Genomic DNA, 20071 nt, shown 5'->3' on the forward strand with positions numbered 1-20071 from the left:
TTGTTTGTATAACAAAATCAATAATGAATTTAATTTAAAACAATCATGTAACAAAATCTCTGCCAGAAAATGAACTGAAATCTAAAACAACTCTTTTCTATATATTATTCACAACATGTACAAATATCTATAGGTACCTCAAGTTAGCTTAAAAGAATCATGAATTGTAAAGGTAAAAATGCAAAACAAAATCCCTACAAACTCTCATTGGTGATCAAATAGACAACTCCAAAATATTAGCTCATATAAATAACCAAAAGCCGCAACCAATTATGTATGATTTACCTTGGCGCCATTGAGAATGAGATATCAGTAGGCAAACCAATCTTGTCAGCCCAATTCTTTGACTCCAAATACAACTTTGAAACCTGCCCTACAATCTTGTTCATATCGGGCCTTTTCCCTGGATCCTCCTCCACACATTCCAATGCCACCAAGACCATCTTCTCAGCCACTTCCACTGGAAAAGAGTCCTTCAACCTCCTATCTACCCAGCTCCTCACCCCTGCACTGCCTCCAGCCACAGCCTCCCTAGCAGCATCTATTACACTCACTCTTTTGTACCCTCCGGTTTCTTCATCAACGAAAAACTTCAAGGCTTCCTGTCCACTCAACAGCTCTAAAACCACAACCCCAAATGCATAAACATCACATTTCTGTGTCACCAAACCACTAAATTGAAGCTCAGGTGCCATGTACCCCCTTGTTCCTTCAATCTTCATAACTTTACTATTTGATCTCCGAAGAGTTTTTGATCCCTCCTCCTTTGTCACTTCCCCACATAGCTCAGCAGTGCCAAAATGACAAATTTTAGCCGTTAAAGAATCTTCAGCTACTAAAATACTTGTGATCTTTATATGGTTATGAGTGAAGCTAGTTTCAAGACCTGAACAATGGTGAATATAATCCAAGCCATGAGCAACATCAGTAGCAATTTGCATACGAGAAATCCAAGAAGAAAGTATAGTAAAACTTGGGTTCTTGGGGTTTCTTAAACAATCCCTAAGGTTTGCTCCTTGTACATATTCATAAACAAGATAAACATAATCCCCTGACACGGAAACACCCAAAAGCTTAATTAAACTACTATGGTGGCTCCTACAAATGACTGATAACTTGTGAACCAAGTCAGGTAACTCAATTGCACGTCTCAGTTTTCTTTGAAATATGAGAACTTCTTTACCTTGAAGGTTACAAAGCCATGAAGATGATGAAGAGGAAGAAGAAAACCGTTTGGAAAGGAAGTTGTTTGTGGCTGAGCAGATGTCTGAGAAGTTATAGATGTGGGGGTTTTCAGGGAGAGAAGCTTTGAAAGATGAGAGAGTTTTGGAGGTTTGGCTTGAAATTGAGTTGCCGGAAGAGTTGTTGTAAAAGTAGCTTGAGGAAAGGACCAAATTGTTGGTTGCAGAAGTGCTGGAAGATGGATCTGACACAGAAGATGAAGATTTTGAGGATTTTGGGGTTTTGGGTGTTCGAGATGAAGATGAAAAAGATGGTCTTTTTGAATTTGAAGATCTCGGTTGAATCACATCTATACTTTTTTTTGATCTACACATTAGTAGGACAAACCGAAAAGGAAAAATTGAAACTTTTTCTTGTTTTTCAAAGGGAAAGTTGGATCTTTACAAAGAAAATTTTGGTGGGTTATAAGGTGGTAATTGGTTCTTCGTGGTGGTTGTGATGGTGGTGCTGACGGCAAAGGAGGTTGTTGTTAGGAGACAAAAGGTTAAGTTCTATGGGGAAAGAAGGATCAGAAAATCAAAAGAATTTGTTAAAATTCCAAAATGACCAAAAAAACCAATCTATCTCTTTTTGTTTAGAAATCTTTGTTGGTTTTGGTAGCTTGCAGTGTTGTCTTTCTCAATGATCTACAGTTGGAATTGGCTTTCCGTTTTTCCTGAAATTAATTAACTTTTTAGGAGGCACGTGTGAGTTTTGCAGTTGAACTTTGAAGTTGAACCGGGGAATTCTTCGTAACTAGAAAAGAAAAATTCGCCATTGTTTAGATTTTCTCTCTACAACAATTTCTCAAGGTTATTAATTTTTCTAATGATTTTTTAAATCTACCTATATAATCTTTAAATGATTTTTTTATAAAAAAAATTCATGAATAAATAATAAATTATTTAATTTTTTAGATCAAACTAAAATATATAATATCTTATAACTTAAAAAATAATAATTGTAAATCTTACAATGATGATCATAATAAATGATTATCGATTGAATTTAAATTTAAAATTACTTACATTAAAGAAAATGATCTTACTAATTAAATCAACTTATTTATGATTTAAAAAATTTTTTTTTACATAATATATAAATTTGATTCTAAATCAATCAATAGTAAAAATTTAACATCCTATAGTTTAAAAAAATAAATGGTGTAGATTATATATTTGAGATAACTCTAATAAGATATGACTCAAACCTAAAATTACTTATATCGAAGAGAATAATTCTACTAATTAAATCAACTTCTTTATGATCAAAGCATTATTTTTATTTTCGTATAATATAAAAATTTGGCTCTAAATCAACCAGATTTAGCATTATTTTTAACGAAAATTTGAAGAACAAGGTTTCAAATAAAAAAAAAAAGTGATTTTCTTTTAATGTTATGGTACATGAATTCCGAGATAAGATTCTGATTTTTTTAATAAAAAAAGCAAGAAATTAATTTTCTTCCATTACCATCAAAGATTCTGATTTTCATGTGTTGTCAACTTGTTATACCCTTTCATTGGCTGCTTCTACCCCACGCCGCCATCATAAAATATAATGTTTGACAAATTCACGAGGAATATGATTGGGGTGGTAGACTCATCAGCAACAAGTAAATATTGAGACAATAAACAATATTGAAGATTTCTTATTACCATAGGAGACTGCTATCAGCAGTTGTCGGGTGAGAGCTGCTTTAGTTGAATATGTGTTTTTTAACCCTTTTTTATTGGGAAAAGAAATCTAGATATGCCAATTTCTTTTGGATATTCAAGTAGAACGAAGTTCCAGACTCATTATAACCATAACATGACATCCTTGTGATTTCAGAATTCAATTTCTTTTACTCGTTATGGAACTGGCTTTATCCATGCAAATGGATCATAAAGGATAAGTCAATTTGAATGATGGACCATCATTTGGTATTTTCTGCTCACAGTTGCATATTAATGTCATTTTTTTTGTCAATAAAATTTTAGAAGGATCAAAACAACTGCAAAATTCAGAAAAGATTTACATTAAATTTACAAATTGTTTATAAAAGAGAATTGCTGACGATGAGACTCAAATCTAAATTTTACAAATGAAGTATTCAAATTTTACCACCTCAACTAACCTTTGTTGGCTATTAACATCATCAATGGTAGCTTAGTTAGGCTGCCAACAAATTATTAGAAACCAGAGTTCTTTAGGCAAAACTTGTTAATTGCCAGCCTACCATACTTCATTGTAAGTTGGCTACATTCCACTTGAGATAATCCAACAGCTACTTTTATTGCTGCCAATTTCCTAATTACAGCTACTTGCATCTCTGGATAAATTAGGATTTATGTTTCATCTTTTGAGATTCAGAGATAAAGCGCGGGTCCTCTCTCAGCTTTTGAGCCATCAGCTGGAGCAATTTCTATGGCCTATCTGCTCTTTTTGTCTCGGGTAACCCTTTTTTTTAGCATAAAAGTTTAGGATGCTAGGAAGCTTCCCTATTCTAGGATTAAGGCATACCGCAGGCTTCATCAAAGACGCATTGGATTGACAGATCGCCTACCAAGGTGACTGCTGACAGCGAGAATCGAGTCTAGGCCTTAAACCTAAGTATTCGATACTTACCAACTCAACTAACCCTGTTGACTTACCCGGTAACCTTTGCTAATTAACAAACACCAGTAAACTCTGATACTGTTTAGAAGCATCAATGTGTTCATGGAAGATATAAATGCATGAAAACCAAGTTGCTGAAAAGCATAAATATAACATCAAAAGTGACATGGTTAATTACCTGAAAAAAATAATATCAAAAGTTTTGACTTTCAACTAAATGCTGAATTTTCTTACCACTGGCAAGTTCAAACAATAAAAACCAAAGATTAAAGAGCTCCGGATAATGCATCATGATGGAAATTTCATCTCATTTCTATACAATTATGAGGAAAGTTATTCCAGGCTTTCAAATGGTATGTACTGTATGCTTTTATGCTGTGGAGATAAGATATGATGGCCTAACCAATATGAACTCATTTCAAAACAATAATATCTACCTGGCAACAGGCCTATGAATGGATAATCAAATAAATCTAACCAAGGAAACCCACTCCCTCATGCGCAAATGAAAATGGGAGATAGGGGGTATAACCTAAGCGACGAAATTTACTGACAGATTTAGATCTTTATTCGTATGAGTTTCCTGTTGCTGAAGGTTCAGTGGCGCCATGCATGAGCCTTGAGAGCTGAAGGATTCCACTTCTGCACGTGGAAATACAATGCAAAGAAATGCTAGATTGGACACTGATTTTCACTTCTTCTGGAATGTAATCATACCGAGAAAAGCAATTAAACGGCTGACTACACCAGTGAGAATGAGGATGACTATACAAAGGGTCCATTCATGTAGATTATAACCACTTTTCAGAAGAGCTCCAGAACGAGTGATTAACCACACTCCATAGTACCTGAAATGTAATATTTACATATTTATCTTTGATCTCTCAAATAGATAAAGGGGTGAATTAGCCATACCTTCCAGCATTTGCTATCACAAAAGCTGCCAAAGCCCACTTAGGATAGCACAAATTAGATATCTTTTTCAAAACTTCACTATCATTTGTCTGAGTGGCAACAAGAGTCAAAACAACAGGAAGAAGAACCGACCACTACAAGAAACATTAGAATGTCAAGGAATTGTTTTCCACTACAAGAACAGCTACGTAAAAAGGCATTGTTTTCCACTCTTAGCACATGCTAATCTTGCTCACCAGCTGTGCAGAACAAGGTTGAAAGAAGATGGCCAATGCATAGGCTATACCAGTCATACAGTACACTAGGCACAGCAAGACAATATAATTTTCCGTGAACAAAGATCTTGGATTTGTGAAGAAAAAGAACATAGAGAGATACACCACAGGCTTGATCACTGTATTAAAATGGTCAACTGTGTCTTTGGCTAAAAAGTAAGCTGAGCTGCTCATGCCAGATGCACTCCCTCTCCAATAGTGTAATTTATCCAGTGAATATGATCTCAAAGCTGCTATTTTGCATAGAAGGGCTGAAAACATCAAGATCAATTATGGTGAGCAAGTTATTTCATACGGCAACCGAATTACCATATGAAATGCACATCATCGTTAATAATTCTAGCAAATGTATTTTAGCCTTCTATATGCAATTTATGCTTCATTTTTAAATGAATATAATGTTTTATAAAAAAAAGACTTTGCTGGAGGCAAAAGTAAAATGAAGTTCCTCCAGTGCTGTTGCAACTTTCATGGGAACAAATCAAAAGAGCAAGTTAATTTGAAGAAATCCTTCTAGCATAAGTCCAACTTACAGACTGCAATTATGGTATAAGTATAACCAACTGCCCCAAAGTTTTTGTCACTTGTTTTAGCTAATGTTCCTAGGCAGGCTCCAGCAAGCAGTAAGATCAGATAACCTGTTGCTTGCATCTTAGCTTCCCTCATTCGCTGTTTAGCAACCCTGAAATATTTGTGGGAATTAAGAAGCTGAAGATCTGTCAAGAATAAAAAAAATAACATGAAGAAATTGAACTGTATTCACCACCGGATAGTTAACTCAAATGATCCTACAAAATTTACCCCCTGTTGAAAATTTATCAAGCACAAGCCGTTAAAGACTCGTAATAACAGTTATAGAAAGGAAAATTGTGGTTTTTTAATTCATAATTTGACATAAATAATCTTTCGCAATTTAAAGCCCAAAGGCCATCATCTATTCAGACCAATTCATAAGCAGAATCACTGGGATCTCAACAACCTTAAACAGAAAAAAGCAGAACTTTTGAAGCATTTCATGCCTAAAACTTTATTATGGTGCTGTCAATAACTGCTTTGCTCCGGATAAAACTTATAATCAACATATCTGACAAAAGCTATGGAATACGTGTTGTATAAATGAGGTTTCTATCATTCAACATTTTACTGAATTAATCATCATAAAAAATTTGAAACAACCTGCAATCCAAACAAAAACTAGACATTACTGACCTCCCAAGAAAGTATCTGTATTGCCACAGTATGCCAGGAGTTCTTCGGCTTGATAAGTCCTTATACTTTAAGAAATTGTGGCATATGTTATCCCGCTTCAACTCCACATTACTCCTGACATCTTGCCATAACTCTCTAGCGAAAGATCTTTCCTCCATTCCAGCATGAGCAGGATTTTTCCCATTTGCTGAACCTACACTCGCTGAGGGCACAACAAGCCGAGCAGCACTTTGCTGCGGGTCAGGGGGCACTGGGTACCCTTTGTGAAGCATCCATCTGACAGGAAGTTCTTTATAGTTTACACCTGAGTTTGCATTTGGAGTTATCATACCCTCTAAAATGTCAATAAAGTGGTCTGGAGGGTTAACACGTTCTGGGACATGGATCCCAAGGCCTGCAAAGTATTCTTCTGCTTTCTTTGGTGAACCATGGTAGACACCGAGGCCACCTTTGGCCAAAAGTACTAGATAATCAAACATTTGGAACAAGGCATAGCTGAACCAGAAATTTCAGCAATTAATACAGAAAAAAGACAGTATACTCACATACCTTAGAATCTAAAACGAATTTTACAATGACTTTTCTAAACCGAGTTTCTAAGTCCTGCATATTAGTTAATAATATGTTTCTTATATGCAAGGATACAGCAGTTAGCAGTATGCGACAGAAGCAAATTCATGAATACCAGATTGAAAATGTAAACTTTTGATAAAAAAAGAAAAATCGTTACCTTGGTTGATGAAGTACCATGCAGATGTTTACTCCTTCAAGAGCTTCATGTCAAAGTGCTCTAAGAAGCATCTGAGAGGATGCACTGTCCAAACCAGATGTGGGTTCATCCAAGATCAAAAGTGAAGGTTCCATGACCATTTCCAATCCAACATTTACTTGCTTCCTCTGACCTCCTGAGATACCTCGCTTCTCCATGGTTCCCACCAAGGAATCATGCACCATCTGAAGCCCCAAAGACTCAATAACTCTTTCAACAACAAGAACTTTATCTGGTTTTGATAAATAAGCCGGCAGTCTTCAATATGCAAAAGTTTATCACATAGGGAGAACAGCAGTAGTCAATACAAAATAAGTGACAGGAAAATAATCCAGAAGATCAAGATATATAATTTAAGTGTGCACAAAAGAACATCAAAAGCAAGAATATTTTTCAAGTAAATGACTTCAGAAATACCATTCATAACCATTAACTGAACTCTGATGTTGCCATGCATAAGAAACACGTTCAGCCATAACATAAGAGGACAGGTCAAAAACTTAGGTTCCATTTCTTGGAGCAGGCGAATGATGGATGGATTGATGTTGCAGGTTCTTGGGGAGGATGGATAAGGGAAGGGAGGACCAAATCAATTCAAATTCAAATGGAATAAAGTTCTAATTGAATCCTTGATATCATATACATCCATAGAAAAAACCAGTTTTTTTTTTTGTGGGAGAAGAACAAGCACAGAAATAGCACAGGTAAGCTAACCCACTTTTAAGAAATCTAGTATTTTACATGTCTTTTCCAAAAAGAATATCCAAGTTATATTGTTCATTCTGTGACATACAGAAGAAAGGCATTAGAGAGGTTTCAGCAGACTATGGGAGAGAGAGGGGGATTGCTGTGCCACCACAACCTTCTTAGTCCTTGATTAAAATGCAAAGTAGGTGGTGTCTCAACTTAGTAGAAACATAAAGCCATTAGTTTTTAGTTCAACATCTAAGCATACTAACTTAGTAGAAATGATGCAAATTCAGCGGCAAATTGAGTGATGAAAATTTCATCAATATAATTCACCAGGCACAATAAACTCCTGGATTTGACTGATGGATATGGATTTCATTCTGCCAGGAGGAAATAAGTGTAGGGAACAGTAGTTCATAAGCTATAAGTAATCAAAATGCATATTCTATGGCTCAAGCTTCCAGGAAATGAAAATAAACAAAATAATATTCCTAAAGGCTGCGCACATCATTACAGAATGTTAAACATGCATTTATCAAATATCAGCAACAAAGTATTTGGGGCCTGTGAATGGTACTATATGCTGTTGCCATTATATTTGCAACACAACCTGTCGATCTTAAAGAGGCTATAAGTCAGCCCCTACTTCATTTTAACTGCTCTAGCTAGCCAGTAGAAGGTGCCATATTATAGTTGCTAAAAAAAGAAAAAGACATCATCACTGAGGTCCTGTTTGTTCTTTCCAAAGCAAGGAATTGGAGGAGTTATTCAAATATGGTAGCATAGTACATTACATGTTAGGTGGCAGTCAGCCTTTGAGAGGCACTTTCGATTAGTTTAAGGGGGAAGGTTCAGTGATCACAATCCCTTGACAATATAAGCCCAGTTACGGCAATCTACACCACCAAAAGTAACATGGTCCAGAAAAGGAAACAAGAATATAATTTGCAATATGCACATGTGTCAGTGTTTATGTTGCCAAGTAAAAGGGGTTGAATCTAGCATACCTGCACTTAGCATTAAACCATAGATTCTCTTCCACTGTCAAGTTCCCATGCACGATCATCTTGTAGCACATAACCAATTATTTTCTTATATGAGCGGATTGATTCATTCTTTCCATTTATAAGAATCAACCCAGTCATCTTGCAACCTATTTCCTTTCCAGCCAGAGTAGAAATAAATGTTGTTTTTCCAGCACCTGAAGGGCCCATGACAGCAGTGATGCGACCAGGCTTAATTTTCCAGTAACACATTTCAAAAGATGCTTGTCCTTCCCTTTCAAGGTGAGTGTAAGGTCTTTGAAAGACACCTCAATCAGAGTCCTTTTCCTCAGGATTTGCAGCCATAGAAACCACTCCTGAGAATGTAAGATTTTTGTTGTCTTGTTGCAGTGCTTTTTCTTTCTCAAGTTGGGCATATGCATACTTAAAAATCTGGCTATGAGTATTAGGTTGTTTTCCCTTTGGCATATGGCCTTTAAGTTTTCTATCATGTGTACTAACATCAAATCGTTCATAATTTTCATGGTCATCTTCAATTTCATGCATTACCCGCATCAAGTTGCTAGGTTCCATTTGCGGTCCCTTGGTTGGTGCAGATGACGACAGAGACTCACTTGTAGTACTCATATGTGTGGGAGCATACAAGTCTTTATCTGTTTCAAATCTTGTTTGACTCAATATTTTAAGTTCTTGAGGATGCTTTGCAGGTTTTTTAAGAGAAAACGTCTCCGAAAAATGAGTTTGCAGTCCACTTGCATGTTTCCTTGCAGCATTCTTAGCAGTTTTCCACCTTTGACGAGCTTTTGCTGCCTGCCTGGCACTTCTTGCTGCTGCTTCCCTAGTTTTGGCCAGTCGTCTTTCCCTTATGGTAAGAACTTGGTCAGAACAGTTGTAGATGATGAGGAGCAGAGTAATGGTTGCAGCCTGCATAAGCAAAGGAGTTTCACTATTATTTTTGGATGGTTGTCTAAGGAGGTATAAGCATACTTCCGTGAAAGTGTTAGATTCAAATGAGAAAAAGATGAAACACCAATCAAAAGAAATATGGTAAGAATCCACAAATAAAAATTAGTGATTATACACATGGTTCCCAGAGTAAAGCAAACAACTTACTATAAGCATAATTCCATAGGCATGCAAATCTTGATTTGATGTGTTTGAATTGCAAGAAGTCAACTTGAAGCAGCCTGCAAGATCAATGAGCGTAAAACAAGCAATCCAGGCAACATGACATCACCCAGGCATAAATCATATAACCTAAAAATTTATTTCACAAAGTCAAATATGCCCCGCAGTGCAGTCAGATGTAATATACAAAATAAACAGTCTAAGCAGAGGGCTTATGTTTCTCAGATGTTGAACCAATCCTGCAGTAATGTCTGAAAAGGCACACAAAAAATAGATAGCATCAGGAAAAATGAATATAAAACCAGCATTTTAAGCTATACATAGAAATAATGCAAACAAGATAATTAAATATTTTGATATGACACATATAGGAAAAATGCAACTGGCAAAAAGTTGGAGCTCTAGGAGAAGTGACTAATTGCAAGGATGAAAATTAATACCCACTACTGCAAGGCATTTCTTGGGTTGTTGTTGGACAATATGACCCCACTGAACAGAACATTTCACTACTGCCACGAACATCAGCCCATATATTGGCTCCTCCACAAGTGTGGTTCGGCCGTCCCTAGGCAGCTGGTAAAGATATCTGAAAACCATATCAATAGTTTTAATATGAACCTTCTTATAGCCATAGGCAATTCAATTTGTAAAGTAATGTTTAGAAATAGTAGAACTTACGGCTCACATATACCAGTAGCATTATTGAGTGGCAACTGGACAATGAGAACCCAATGGGCAAGCTTTAGGAAGACAGCCTAAAAAAAAGCATGTGAAAAAAAAAAGAAATATCTTTTAAAATGTGTTAACAAAACACTAATTAAGCATGGAATGATGCTTAAAGATGACAAGTTACAAGGGTATATGCCAGCAAAAGATACTTGAGAATTGATGGCTATTAGTGTTGCATATTTCATTACTAGACTAGGCAACGAAGAAACTCAATAACTAGAAGTATGAAAATTAGAGAGCATATTATACATTACTAACACCAGGCAGAAAATGCACTTTGTTTTGCAGGATTCCGAACAATAAATAAAAATTTGCTATCTAGGAAGAAAGCATTTACAGATTCTTATATACTTACAAATCATGCACGCAAGATCACGAGGGCAGAAAAAGCCCTCACAACAAGCCTGACAATTACGAGTCCTAGCAGGAACGACTTGAGAATTTACAAGGTCAACCTGCTGGTTTGAACCAATACTACAAGCCCATCCTGGCTCACAACCAGAAAGCCAGGAGGTTAAATTACAGTTCTTGTTAGGCTCAAAGTAGTTGCACTTGAACTTTTAAGAAAAGCATCAAAGTAGAATTTTGCCTTTGCTGCTGTGCAAAAGTGCCGCGCAATATCTCCTGTGGAACCAATGAACATGACAGTACCATACAAACACATGAGACAACAGAATAAAAGAAAATTTTCACATATATAATTCAATTCAACTAGTCTCAGCTCCAAGTACATGGTTGGTTTATGCAAGAAATCTCTACTTAAAGCTATAACTTATGTTAAGACAACACATTTTAGAAGCAATACTAAACAGGATGTTTAGCAAAACATTATAGGAAGAACACTGTCAAAGCTTCAAAATTTTATTCTCATCTCTCTCTACATTTCCTTAGCTACCAAAGAGAGCAAGTAGTTTCACTCTTGCTAATTACGTATATTTGTACCTTTAGTTTTCTGAACACAGGAAGCCAAGAAGTCCAAATTGGATGAAAAATTGAATGCCTTATTCCAGTGAGCCTTCCTGAACATAGAAGCACCTTCAAACTCAAACATGATCCAATTAAATTGTATGTACAAATGTACAAGACTAAGAAAAAAGTATTACCTCAGAAATTTTTTATGAAAAATAAAGAAAACAATATATTACAAAATGAAAAAAAAAAAAAAAGAAGACTTTCACTTTGTAGCCAGAAAAGAACTTATGGCACTAGTTAGTACAAACTTCATTCACATGTGGCAGCCATGCTTCATTTTTATTCATTATCGAAGAAACCAAAAGAATACAGAACTCAACAGTTCAATGCAGTTTACAGTCTTACAAGTTTTTCAGCAACTGAACAGAGTAACAAAAAAAAAAAAAAAAAACCAAAAAGTATAAAAGAAATGGCATGGCAAAGCATAAATAAATGAGCTTAATACAACTAAAAAGAAGCTAACCTTCTTCAATCAACCAAGATCCTAAAGCAACATTAAACATAAATGATAAAACAAATTCAAGTCCCAATGTTTCCTTTTCTTTTCCTCATCAATTCAATTTTACAACTCGACAATGAACAAGTAAAACATAGAAAAAAAAAAAAGAATGAAAACTCACTGGTCCTTTATGCAGAAACTGGCCTGGTCACTAATATCCTTACTAAGAACTGTAGTAAGATTAGAAAGCCTGCTATTAACAAGGGCTGTAATAAAGGGAAGAACATCAGGATTGTCCACTTGCTCATAATCATTCAAATCTTGACATTGAACCATATTCACCAAGAAACTCAAAAATACAAAAACCCAGATTGAAACTGACCAAAAAGTACAATTTTTTAACTTCTTTACGCCCATTTGAGCATTTGAAAAGAAACCCAACAAAGAGATGATTTGTTCTTTGAGTTCTTGTGACAAAAAAATGGAACTCTGCTTTTCATTAAGGATAAATATGAATACCTGGAGCTAAAGAAAATTGTTAATGAGGAATATAAAGAGCTATTGGATTGGCTTGAGGAACCATGTGGTGGGTTTCAAAGGTCAAACTTCTAATTATTTTAGGAAGGCTACTAGGCCACTATTTGTAATAAGAGGAAAAATTATTTTCATTTTTATATTTCCTTTCCTTACTGGTTTTCATGCCAATGGCAGGGTGAGAAAGGCAGATGGAAAGAGTTAGGAAGAAATGGTGAAAGTGGGACCCTTGCAAGAAGAGACCTTGTCTAAAGGACTTCATGCTTGTTTGCCGGCTTTAGCAGCCAAGACATGTTTCGTTGTGCTGTCTGGTTTTGAGAAGATAACTGTTTGTAAATCTGCTTAATACAATAGACTCCCATCCTATCAGACTCTGAACTTTTTTTTAAGTACAGTTGTAGTAAATTATTTTTCGCAGATGTAGCTATTCATGAAAAAATATTGAAAAGCTATTCGTATCAGACCTGAAAAAGAGGAAATATAAATTTTATTTTTATTAAATTGTTTATAAATTTTTAATTTGTATTATTTTTATTTTGTATCATTTTAATATTTTAATTAAATTATTTGATTTAATTCTGAGATTAAAATTAAGTCAGATCATCTGATCTTAAATGTTAAAATGAATTGTGATCTTTAAATAAGTAAGAGGGTTCATAATTTGATTTTAATTAAATTAATTGATCGAATTAATTTAATTTATTTAATCAACTAATTATTAAATTAATTTTAATTAATTATTGAAAATAATTTTAAAAAAATTTTGATTTTTGAGTAATTTAGCTTTTAAATTGAATTAACCAAAATTTTAATTAAAATATAATAAAACATATATATATATATAACAAAAAAATATTAAACTATGAATTTCATTTCAAGTTACTAAAGATTTTAACTTAATACTTTGATATTTAAATATTTTTATTGGATAATTTTATTTAATTTGTTTTAAATATAAAACCTTAAGAATTTAAGATATAATATAAATTATTGTATTTTATTATTCAATTAATTAAAAAAATTAATTGAATCAACCGAATTAATTTTGGTCAATTAATTTTCAAAATTATAAAATTTAATTCAATTAATAAAAATAAAAATAAAAAATAATCTTATTAGTTTAATTTTAAGTAATTCAATTAACAATTAACTAAAACAATCGAACGAACACATTTGCGAATAAGCCAAGACAATCATGGCTTAGTCCATGTAAGCTGTAATTTACACTTTACATATTTCAAATCTTTTTCGTTTATTTTCCCTAGAAGAGATGAGGTCTGTAAGACCTAGTACTACAATTTGATATCAGACTATAGAGGAGAGAACTAAACTTTTCACAGTTATCAGGAACCGTTCATGTATAAATCTATAATAAAAAGTATATTTGGGTTTAATAATAATTTATAAGACCAAAATTTTCATCTTATAAGTGCATAATCTAATAAACCTGTTAGTACATAAAGCCATCATCCACCTATTTTATGTTAATATTTGTAAGATAGTTAATAGTGTTCAATTTTTAGTATTAATGATTATAGAGATAATAAATCAAATTAAATCGAATTTAAATTAATTATTTTAGTTAATGTACATTATTATGAATTTTGATTTGAATTAGAATGAAAAATATTTTTTAAACTGAATCGACAAGAATCAAATTCATTTATTATTAATTCATAAAATGGTGAAAAATTTTGTCATTTAAAAAGTTTAACAAGATGTTTCGGTTGTAATCAAGCAGACGAAGTACAATTATAAAGGTGAAGGTGAGAATTGACTATTGTAAAATGCAGGCATGACCGAACCTTTAATGTACAAGCAAGAGCACTAGACAAAGAGAAGGTTTGTATTAATGGAGAGATGAAATTAACCTTAGCTTTATTACATGCCTTTAATGTACTTGCAAGAACACATTTTCCATGCCTTTGATGTACTTGCAACACATTTTCCATTATCATTAATGAAAAATAAATGTTATGATCCATATGTCAATTTTCATTAAAAATAATGTTATCATCTTCTCAATTTGTCAGGTTCAACAGAAACAAGGGATAGAGATGTTCTAAGAGCAAAGTTTTGCATATTGTCTTGTTCATATATGTTGCCAGCTTCATGACAAAGACATAAAATGATGTTTCCATGGAGTAAAATATTCACCAAATTACATTATTTATAACAATATTTGATGTTATCTAAATGTAACAATTGGACATATTAACTTGTTTATTTATAGATTCATATGATAGCATTTTTAGATAATTTCAATTTAAATTTCGAGAAAAATTTTGGGTTTATATTATTTTATGATGAAAGTGTTTTTTTTTATTTTAATAAGATTGAGTTAAAATTCTTATTTTATTTTTAAAGTTTTGAGTCAAATTGAGTCAAATTTTTTATAAGTTTTTTCATCCTAAATATGTTTATATTTTGAAAATTTTTATAATTTATTCATCAATACTAATATTAAAAGGATTTGCATTGATGTGCTATCCAAACTATATTATATTAAAGGCAATAAAAGAATTGAATAGAACATTGATATGAGATAACGTTATGGAATTCAAAACAATGACAACAATCCTAATGATTGAACACAACACCTTGTGCTCACACAAAAAGAAATTAGAATTACCCCTTTTTTTCATGCAAATTTCATAAATTTTGACTCTTGATTTGTTTTTTTGTCTTCACTTTGAATTTATGGTTTAAACAATTTAAAGCCCTTGGTTGCAAGCTATGTTAATGGTTTCCAAGTTCCAGCTACCTTTACTACAAATACTATACTTTTTCTTGTATTCATAGATATGATATTCCAATGACTCATTCACCTTGATTTTGTCACCTTCGAATCCTTTATTTTGAAGAAAGTGACAAATAAATCTTTTCACTTTTCACACTTTTTCACTTTTTTGTTCTTCAAGTCCTAGACATAATACTATAATCTCATATGGTTTTTATTATTTTTCCTTTTATCAAGAACTTAAGATTTAAGCTAATTAAATCATACAATTACATTTAAGACATGACATTCAGCAGATCTAGTTCAAATCACGACCTTTTTTGCACAATTTTTTTTTTGGTCTAATGGGGTTCTTGGTTGGTGAGCTACAATACAGCTGCCTTTGTATTGACTTGTTGCGTTAGATCATAGACAGCTCGTTGCTTTGTACTTGGATCCTCTCAGAAGTACCTTTTGGCTTTCTGGGATATCTCTTTAATATGAGAACCTGTAAATTGTAGTACTTTGTTAGTGATTTTTTGTGTTTGAAACAGAACATTAGCAAAAGGACAGTGCTTTCTTGAAATTGTTTCCTTTCTGTCAAAAAATGTTATGAAATTTTTTTTGGTCTTTCACAATTCAAAATGTTGTTGAATTCCTCTGTATCAGATGTAAAAGTTTACATCTTTTTAAAGATTTCTTGGTGGTTCAAATCAAGAAAATGGTTTTGACTATTTCTGTTAAAGATGACTTCTTTTGCTGCTAACAAGAAATGCAGACAAAAAACATTGGCATCTTGATGTCATGTTTGACTTTTGAGCTACTATCGTTTAAGTTGATCAAGGTGTTTTGTCTCATGTTTTGAATATTTGCTGGAAGTTGTAATTTGCTTTTGGTTGATCCATACAAATGTAATTGTTAATGTGCAGTGAGGTTGTCTGTTTCTTTGGGTCCACGAAGTGTTTTGATTTCTCTGGTAAAGAGAAGAATGTTGAACCAAAAACTACAAAGTCTATTTCGGTTCGATCCTTCACATCTGTTTCCATGTCAACAGATCATGATACGAGGAGATCTGGGTCTGAGTTCAATTCTCTGAATGTGTCAGATTTTAGCACAGAATCCTCCACGAAGAACTCGTTTGCAGGTTTGTCCCAAAGACAAAGTAATCTCAGAGAGTTGAAAACAGCAACAAAGAATTTCAGCCGCTCATTGATGATTGGAGAAGGTGGATTTGGTGGTGTGCATAAGGGTGTAATCCAAAGCACAGAAGATTCTCATAAGAAAATTGATATTGCTGTTAAACAGCTCAGCAGACGAGGGTTGCAGGTTAGCTTTTCGCTTTTGTAATGTTACTGTAATTAATCTCACTTACACGGTCGTTTTTATCTCGTCAAAGTTAATCTTACCGTCCATCCAAATGGACCGTGAGTCAAACAAACAATGAGTATATTCCAGGAATGCCCGGTTACTGGTTAGATACCTAACAGTCATCTCCTGTAAACCTTCTTCTTGGGTCTCAGTCGTACTAGAGTCGGCTCTAGGGTTGAGGGTCTCGAGTTCGAACCCCAGTTGTAGCCCAAAAGACGAAAAACAGCCTCCATCTACCCGTGTAGCTCCGCCCATGCCTGTCTACCTAGCCTTTGTCACACCGTTTTAGCATAGATTGCACTGCAATGCACCTTGGCTCCTACTTTTGCCTGCTAATGAGAATTTACTTTTAAAAAAGGAAAGCTCGGGTGATTAAATCGATTCATATTATATGTTCTTGTATGTAACTTGTGGTTGTAACAATTAATCCTTTTAAAGTATGTAAATGTAACATTTGTTTCCACTTTTTTTTCACAGGGACACAAAAAATGGGTGACAGAAGTAAATGTTTTAGGGGTAGTTGAACACCAAAATCCTGTCAAATTAGTGGGTTACTATGCTGAGGATGACGAAAGAGGAATACTGAGGCTACTGATATATGAATACATGCCCAACAGGAGTGTGCAGGATCACCTGTCAAGCCGGTTTCAAACAACTCTTCCTTGGGCCACCAGAATGAAAATTGCCCTGGATGCAGCCCGAGGCTTAGCATACCTCCATGAAGGAATGGATTTCAGGTTCCTTTTTACTTCTTAGTAGATATGATTGAATTTGATAGAGGAATGTTATCCTTTTATTTGTTAAGAAGTTTTGTTCTATGATTGCGACAGATTATCTTCAGAGATTTCAAATCCTCAAATATACTTTTGGATGTGCATTGGAATGCAAAGCTGTCAGACTTTGGATGGGCCAGACTAGGGCCTTCAGATGGATTAAGTCATGTCTCTACCGCGGTAGGTTTGAAGTTGCCACTGATGATTCTTTTGTTGAAATGCATGCTGCATTGTAGGTGAACAGAAAATCCGTTCTACAAAGAGTATGAATAAATTCGATTTCTATTTATTTATTAAACTTAAAAATTCGCTATATTATGTTCATTTTTATAATATAAAAGTGTAAACGAAGATAGCTTTCAATGAACGGTTTGTGAAGATAATCGCTTTTGATTCATTTATGTTAAGTTTAACAAAAGATTACAAACAATATTTCAGGGTCAAACAGATATTTGGTTTATTTACACTCCTTCCTCTCAGGCTCATTTTCTTCCATACTCTGCAAAATTTTCATAGGCATGGTCATTTTATAGAAATAGTGAAACTTTGTCCACTTTCTGAGCTGGTTGTAGGAACCATAGGATATGCAGCTCTTGAATACATTCAAACAGGGTGCCTCACAGCCAAAAGTGATGGATGGAGATATGGAGTTTTCCTTTATGAACTCAAAACTGTTAGGCGTCCTTTGGATCGGAATCGGCCCAAGGGCGAAGAAAAACTCTTGGAATGGGTCAGGCCACACATCTCTGATATGAAGAAATTCAGGTTGATATTGGACCCGAGGCTCAAAGGGAAGTATTCCCTCAAATCTGCTCAAAAACTGGCAGCTGTAGCCAACAAATGCTTGGCACGGCAGGCCAAACTGCGCCCCAAAATGAGTGAAGTTCTAGAAATGGTGGATCGAATTGTGGAAGCAGCAGACATGGTAAGCCCCCAACTCCCCATGAAGAGTTCAACTCCAAAAAATGATTCCGAGCTATCAAATGGAGAACGCTTGAAAAGAAGGTTTGTTGATCTGATAACCAGGGAAAAAGGGTGTTTGATTTGGCGAACGTGTAGGCCAAAGATCATGTGGACTTGTTAAGTAACTATAGTTGAATTTGGTTGAATTCTGCAAATTACTCTTGCCCCTGGAGATCGTGTAAAAGCAATTGTAAAGGTTTTATTGAGATAATCAACTACATGCATTATGTATAGGCTTTGCTTTTTGTGTAGGAAGTTTTGAAACTACCATATTTGAGAGATACTTCGTGCTCAAAGCTTAATAGCTTGAAAGAGTAATATCTAGTCAATTAAGGATTAATTTTAAACTTAACAATTTCTATATTTGTATTTATTTATTTTATATTTAATATGTATAAAATATAAAAATTATTATATTATATTTCGTGTTAGCCACGTCAAATACAAAACATATTTTTAATTTTTATCAAACTCAAATAAAATTTTTATTAAAATTTTAAATCATATTATTTTAATTATTTTAATTTTTATCATTTTCATATTATATCATTATAATTTGTTTAAAATTACCGGATTTGCAAAATTTCCCGAACAACTCAATTTCTAAAGCATTTGGGTTTTCTTGGCTTTCATGACTCTCATCAATATACCTAAAATGCAGAAGCTGATGCAAATTAAGATGCTTGGCTTGATGCAAGCTGAGACCAAAACTTAATTGCTAATTAATGTATTCTCTGCCTTACTTTACAAATTCCATTTATAATTTGTTAAATAAAATGTACAAGTAATGAATCATGCTTAATGTCACCTTTTTAAAGTGTTAAATGAAATAATTTAATTAAATTTGAATTCAACTAAAAGCGGATTTCAACTATCAAGTTTAAGTGTCAAATTTAGTGATGGCAATGGATATAGCCGAAGTGAATTTTTATTTGTCTTGATTTCGATCCGATTTTATAGCATATATATTTTATTCCGACTCAATTCAATATTAAAATAGATTTTTTTTTATATCTTATCCAATTTGTATATATACAAAATTGTAATTGATCTGTTTTGAAATTAATTTAATAATTTTAATTTAATATATTATTCATAAAATATATTTTTAATATAAATTATATTTTAAATATGTATAAATGTAGTATTTTTATTAAATTAATATTTGAAATTAAAATATTGCATAATAATTTTATTCATATAATATATATAATTATAAAATTAAATAAATAATAAAATATATATATTTTACATATATACCGAATTAAATTGAGACGGATTTATTTAAAATCCAATTCCCATATGATATAAAGTCATATTAGGTTGAAAATTGACGGATTTGAATACATTTACCATCCCTAAACAAACTTGAAAGAGTCCACATGTAGATTTGCATACTTCATCTGAAGTTAAAAAATATCTGAAGTATGCATCAGGGAAGAAAATGATATTAATAAAACTAAGAAGATTAACTACGTATGCATTGACCTTACATATTATAATGTTGTTATTTCTTAACTCTATCATATCAAACTTGAATTCTTTTCCAAGTTATTTCTCTCCTAGATATATAAATTAAAAAAAAAAAAACATAGGTCCCAGTACATAAATTAAAATAGTAATCAACATGCTTCTATGGACAACTAAGGAGACGGATTAGAAAACCAGTAAAAAAAAAACTAGTGTTCTAAGAGAGATCCTAAAAGTGTTTTTGATCAAGGGGATGTCTATTATATATATATATATATATATATATATATTC

At 33.3% G+C, this 20071-nt stretch overlaps 1 protein-coding gene and 2 pseudogenes across 3 annotated transcripts; 1 reads left to right on the forward strand and 2 right to left on the reverse strand.

Annotated features, from left to right (window-relative positions):
• Positions 1-75: 75 nt before the first annotated feature.
• Positions 76-1812, reverse strand: LOC111297213 (lysM domain receptor-like kinase 3). The gene has a single exon (XM_089740809.1). It carries the CDS (start codon positions 1554-1556, stop codon positions 282-284), a length of 1275 nt encoding a protein of 424 aa, XP_089596935.1. The 5' UTR covers positions 1557-1812; the 3' UTR covers positions 76-281.
• Positions 1813-3972: 2160 nt separating this feature from the next.
• Positions 3973-12427, reverse strand: LOC111296342 (ABC transporter G family member 24-like; annotated as a pseudogene). Its single transcript, XR_016325973.1, has 14 exons — positions 12134-12427; positions 11484-11560; positions 10897-11165; positions 10491-10552; positions 10253-10398; positions 10031-10063; positions 9798-9873; positions 8688-9608; positions 6952-7248; positions 6222-6716; positions 5546-5694; positions 4974-5263; positions 4738-4871; positions 3973-4670 (listed from the first exon to the last, which is right to left on the reverse strand). The product of XR_016325973.1 is annotated as an ABC transporter G family member 24-like (transcript).
• A 3031-nt stretch (positions 12428-15458) lies between these two features.
• On the forward strand, positions 15459-18583 carry LOC111297646 (serine/threonine-protein kinase PCRK1-like; annotated as a pseudogene). The gene is made up of 4 exons (XR_016326277.1): positions 15459-16531; positions 17051-17310; positions 17382-17523; positions 17909-18583. The product of XR_016326277.1 is annotated as a serine/threonine-protein kinase PCRK1-like (transcript).
• Positions 18584-20071: the final 1488 nt, after the last annotated feature.

This window comes from Durio zibethinus, chromosome 12, assembly GCF_047325235.1.
Source record: "Durio zibethinus cultivar Kanyao isolate XHJ-2024 chromosome 12, ASM4732523v1, whole genome shotgun sequence".
Classification (NCBI taxonomy): domain Eukaryota; kingdom Viridiplantae; phylum Streptophyta; class Magnoliopsida; order Malvales; family Malvaceae; genus Durio; species Durio zibethinus.

Excerpts from the sequence above, each read along its gene's own strand:
- LOC111297213 (XM_089740809.1), bottom strand. The coding sequence starts at position 1,556 with ATGTGTAGATCAAAAAAAAGTATAGATGTGATTCAACCGAGATCTTCA.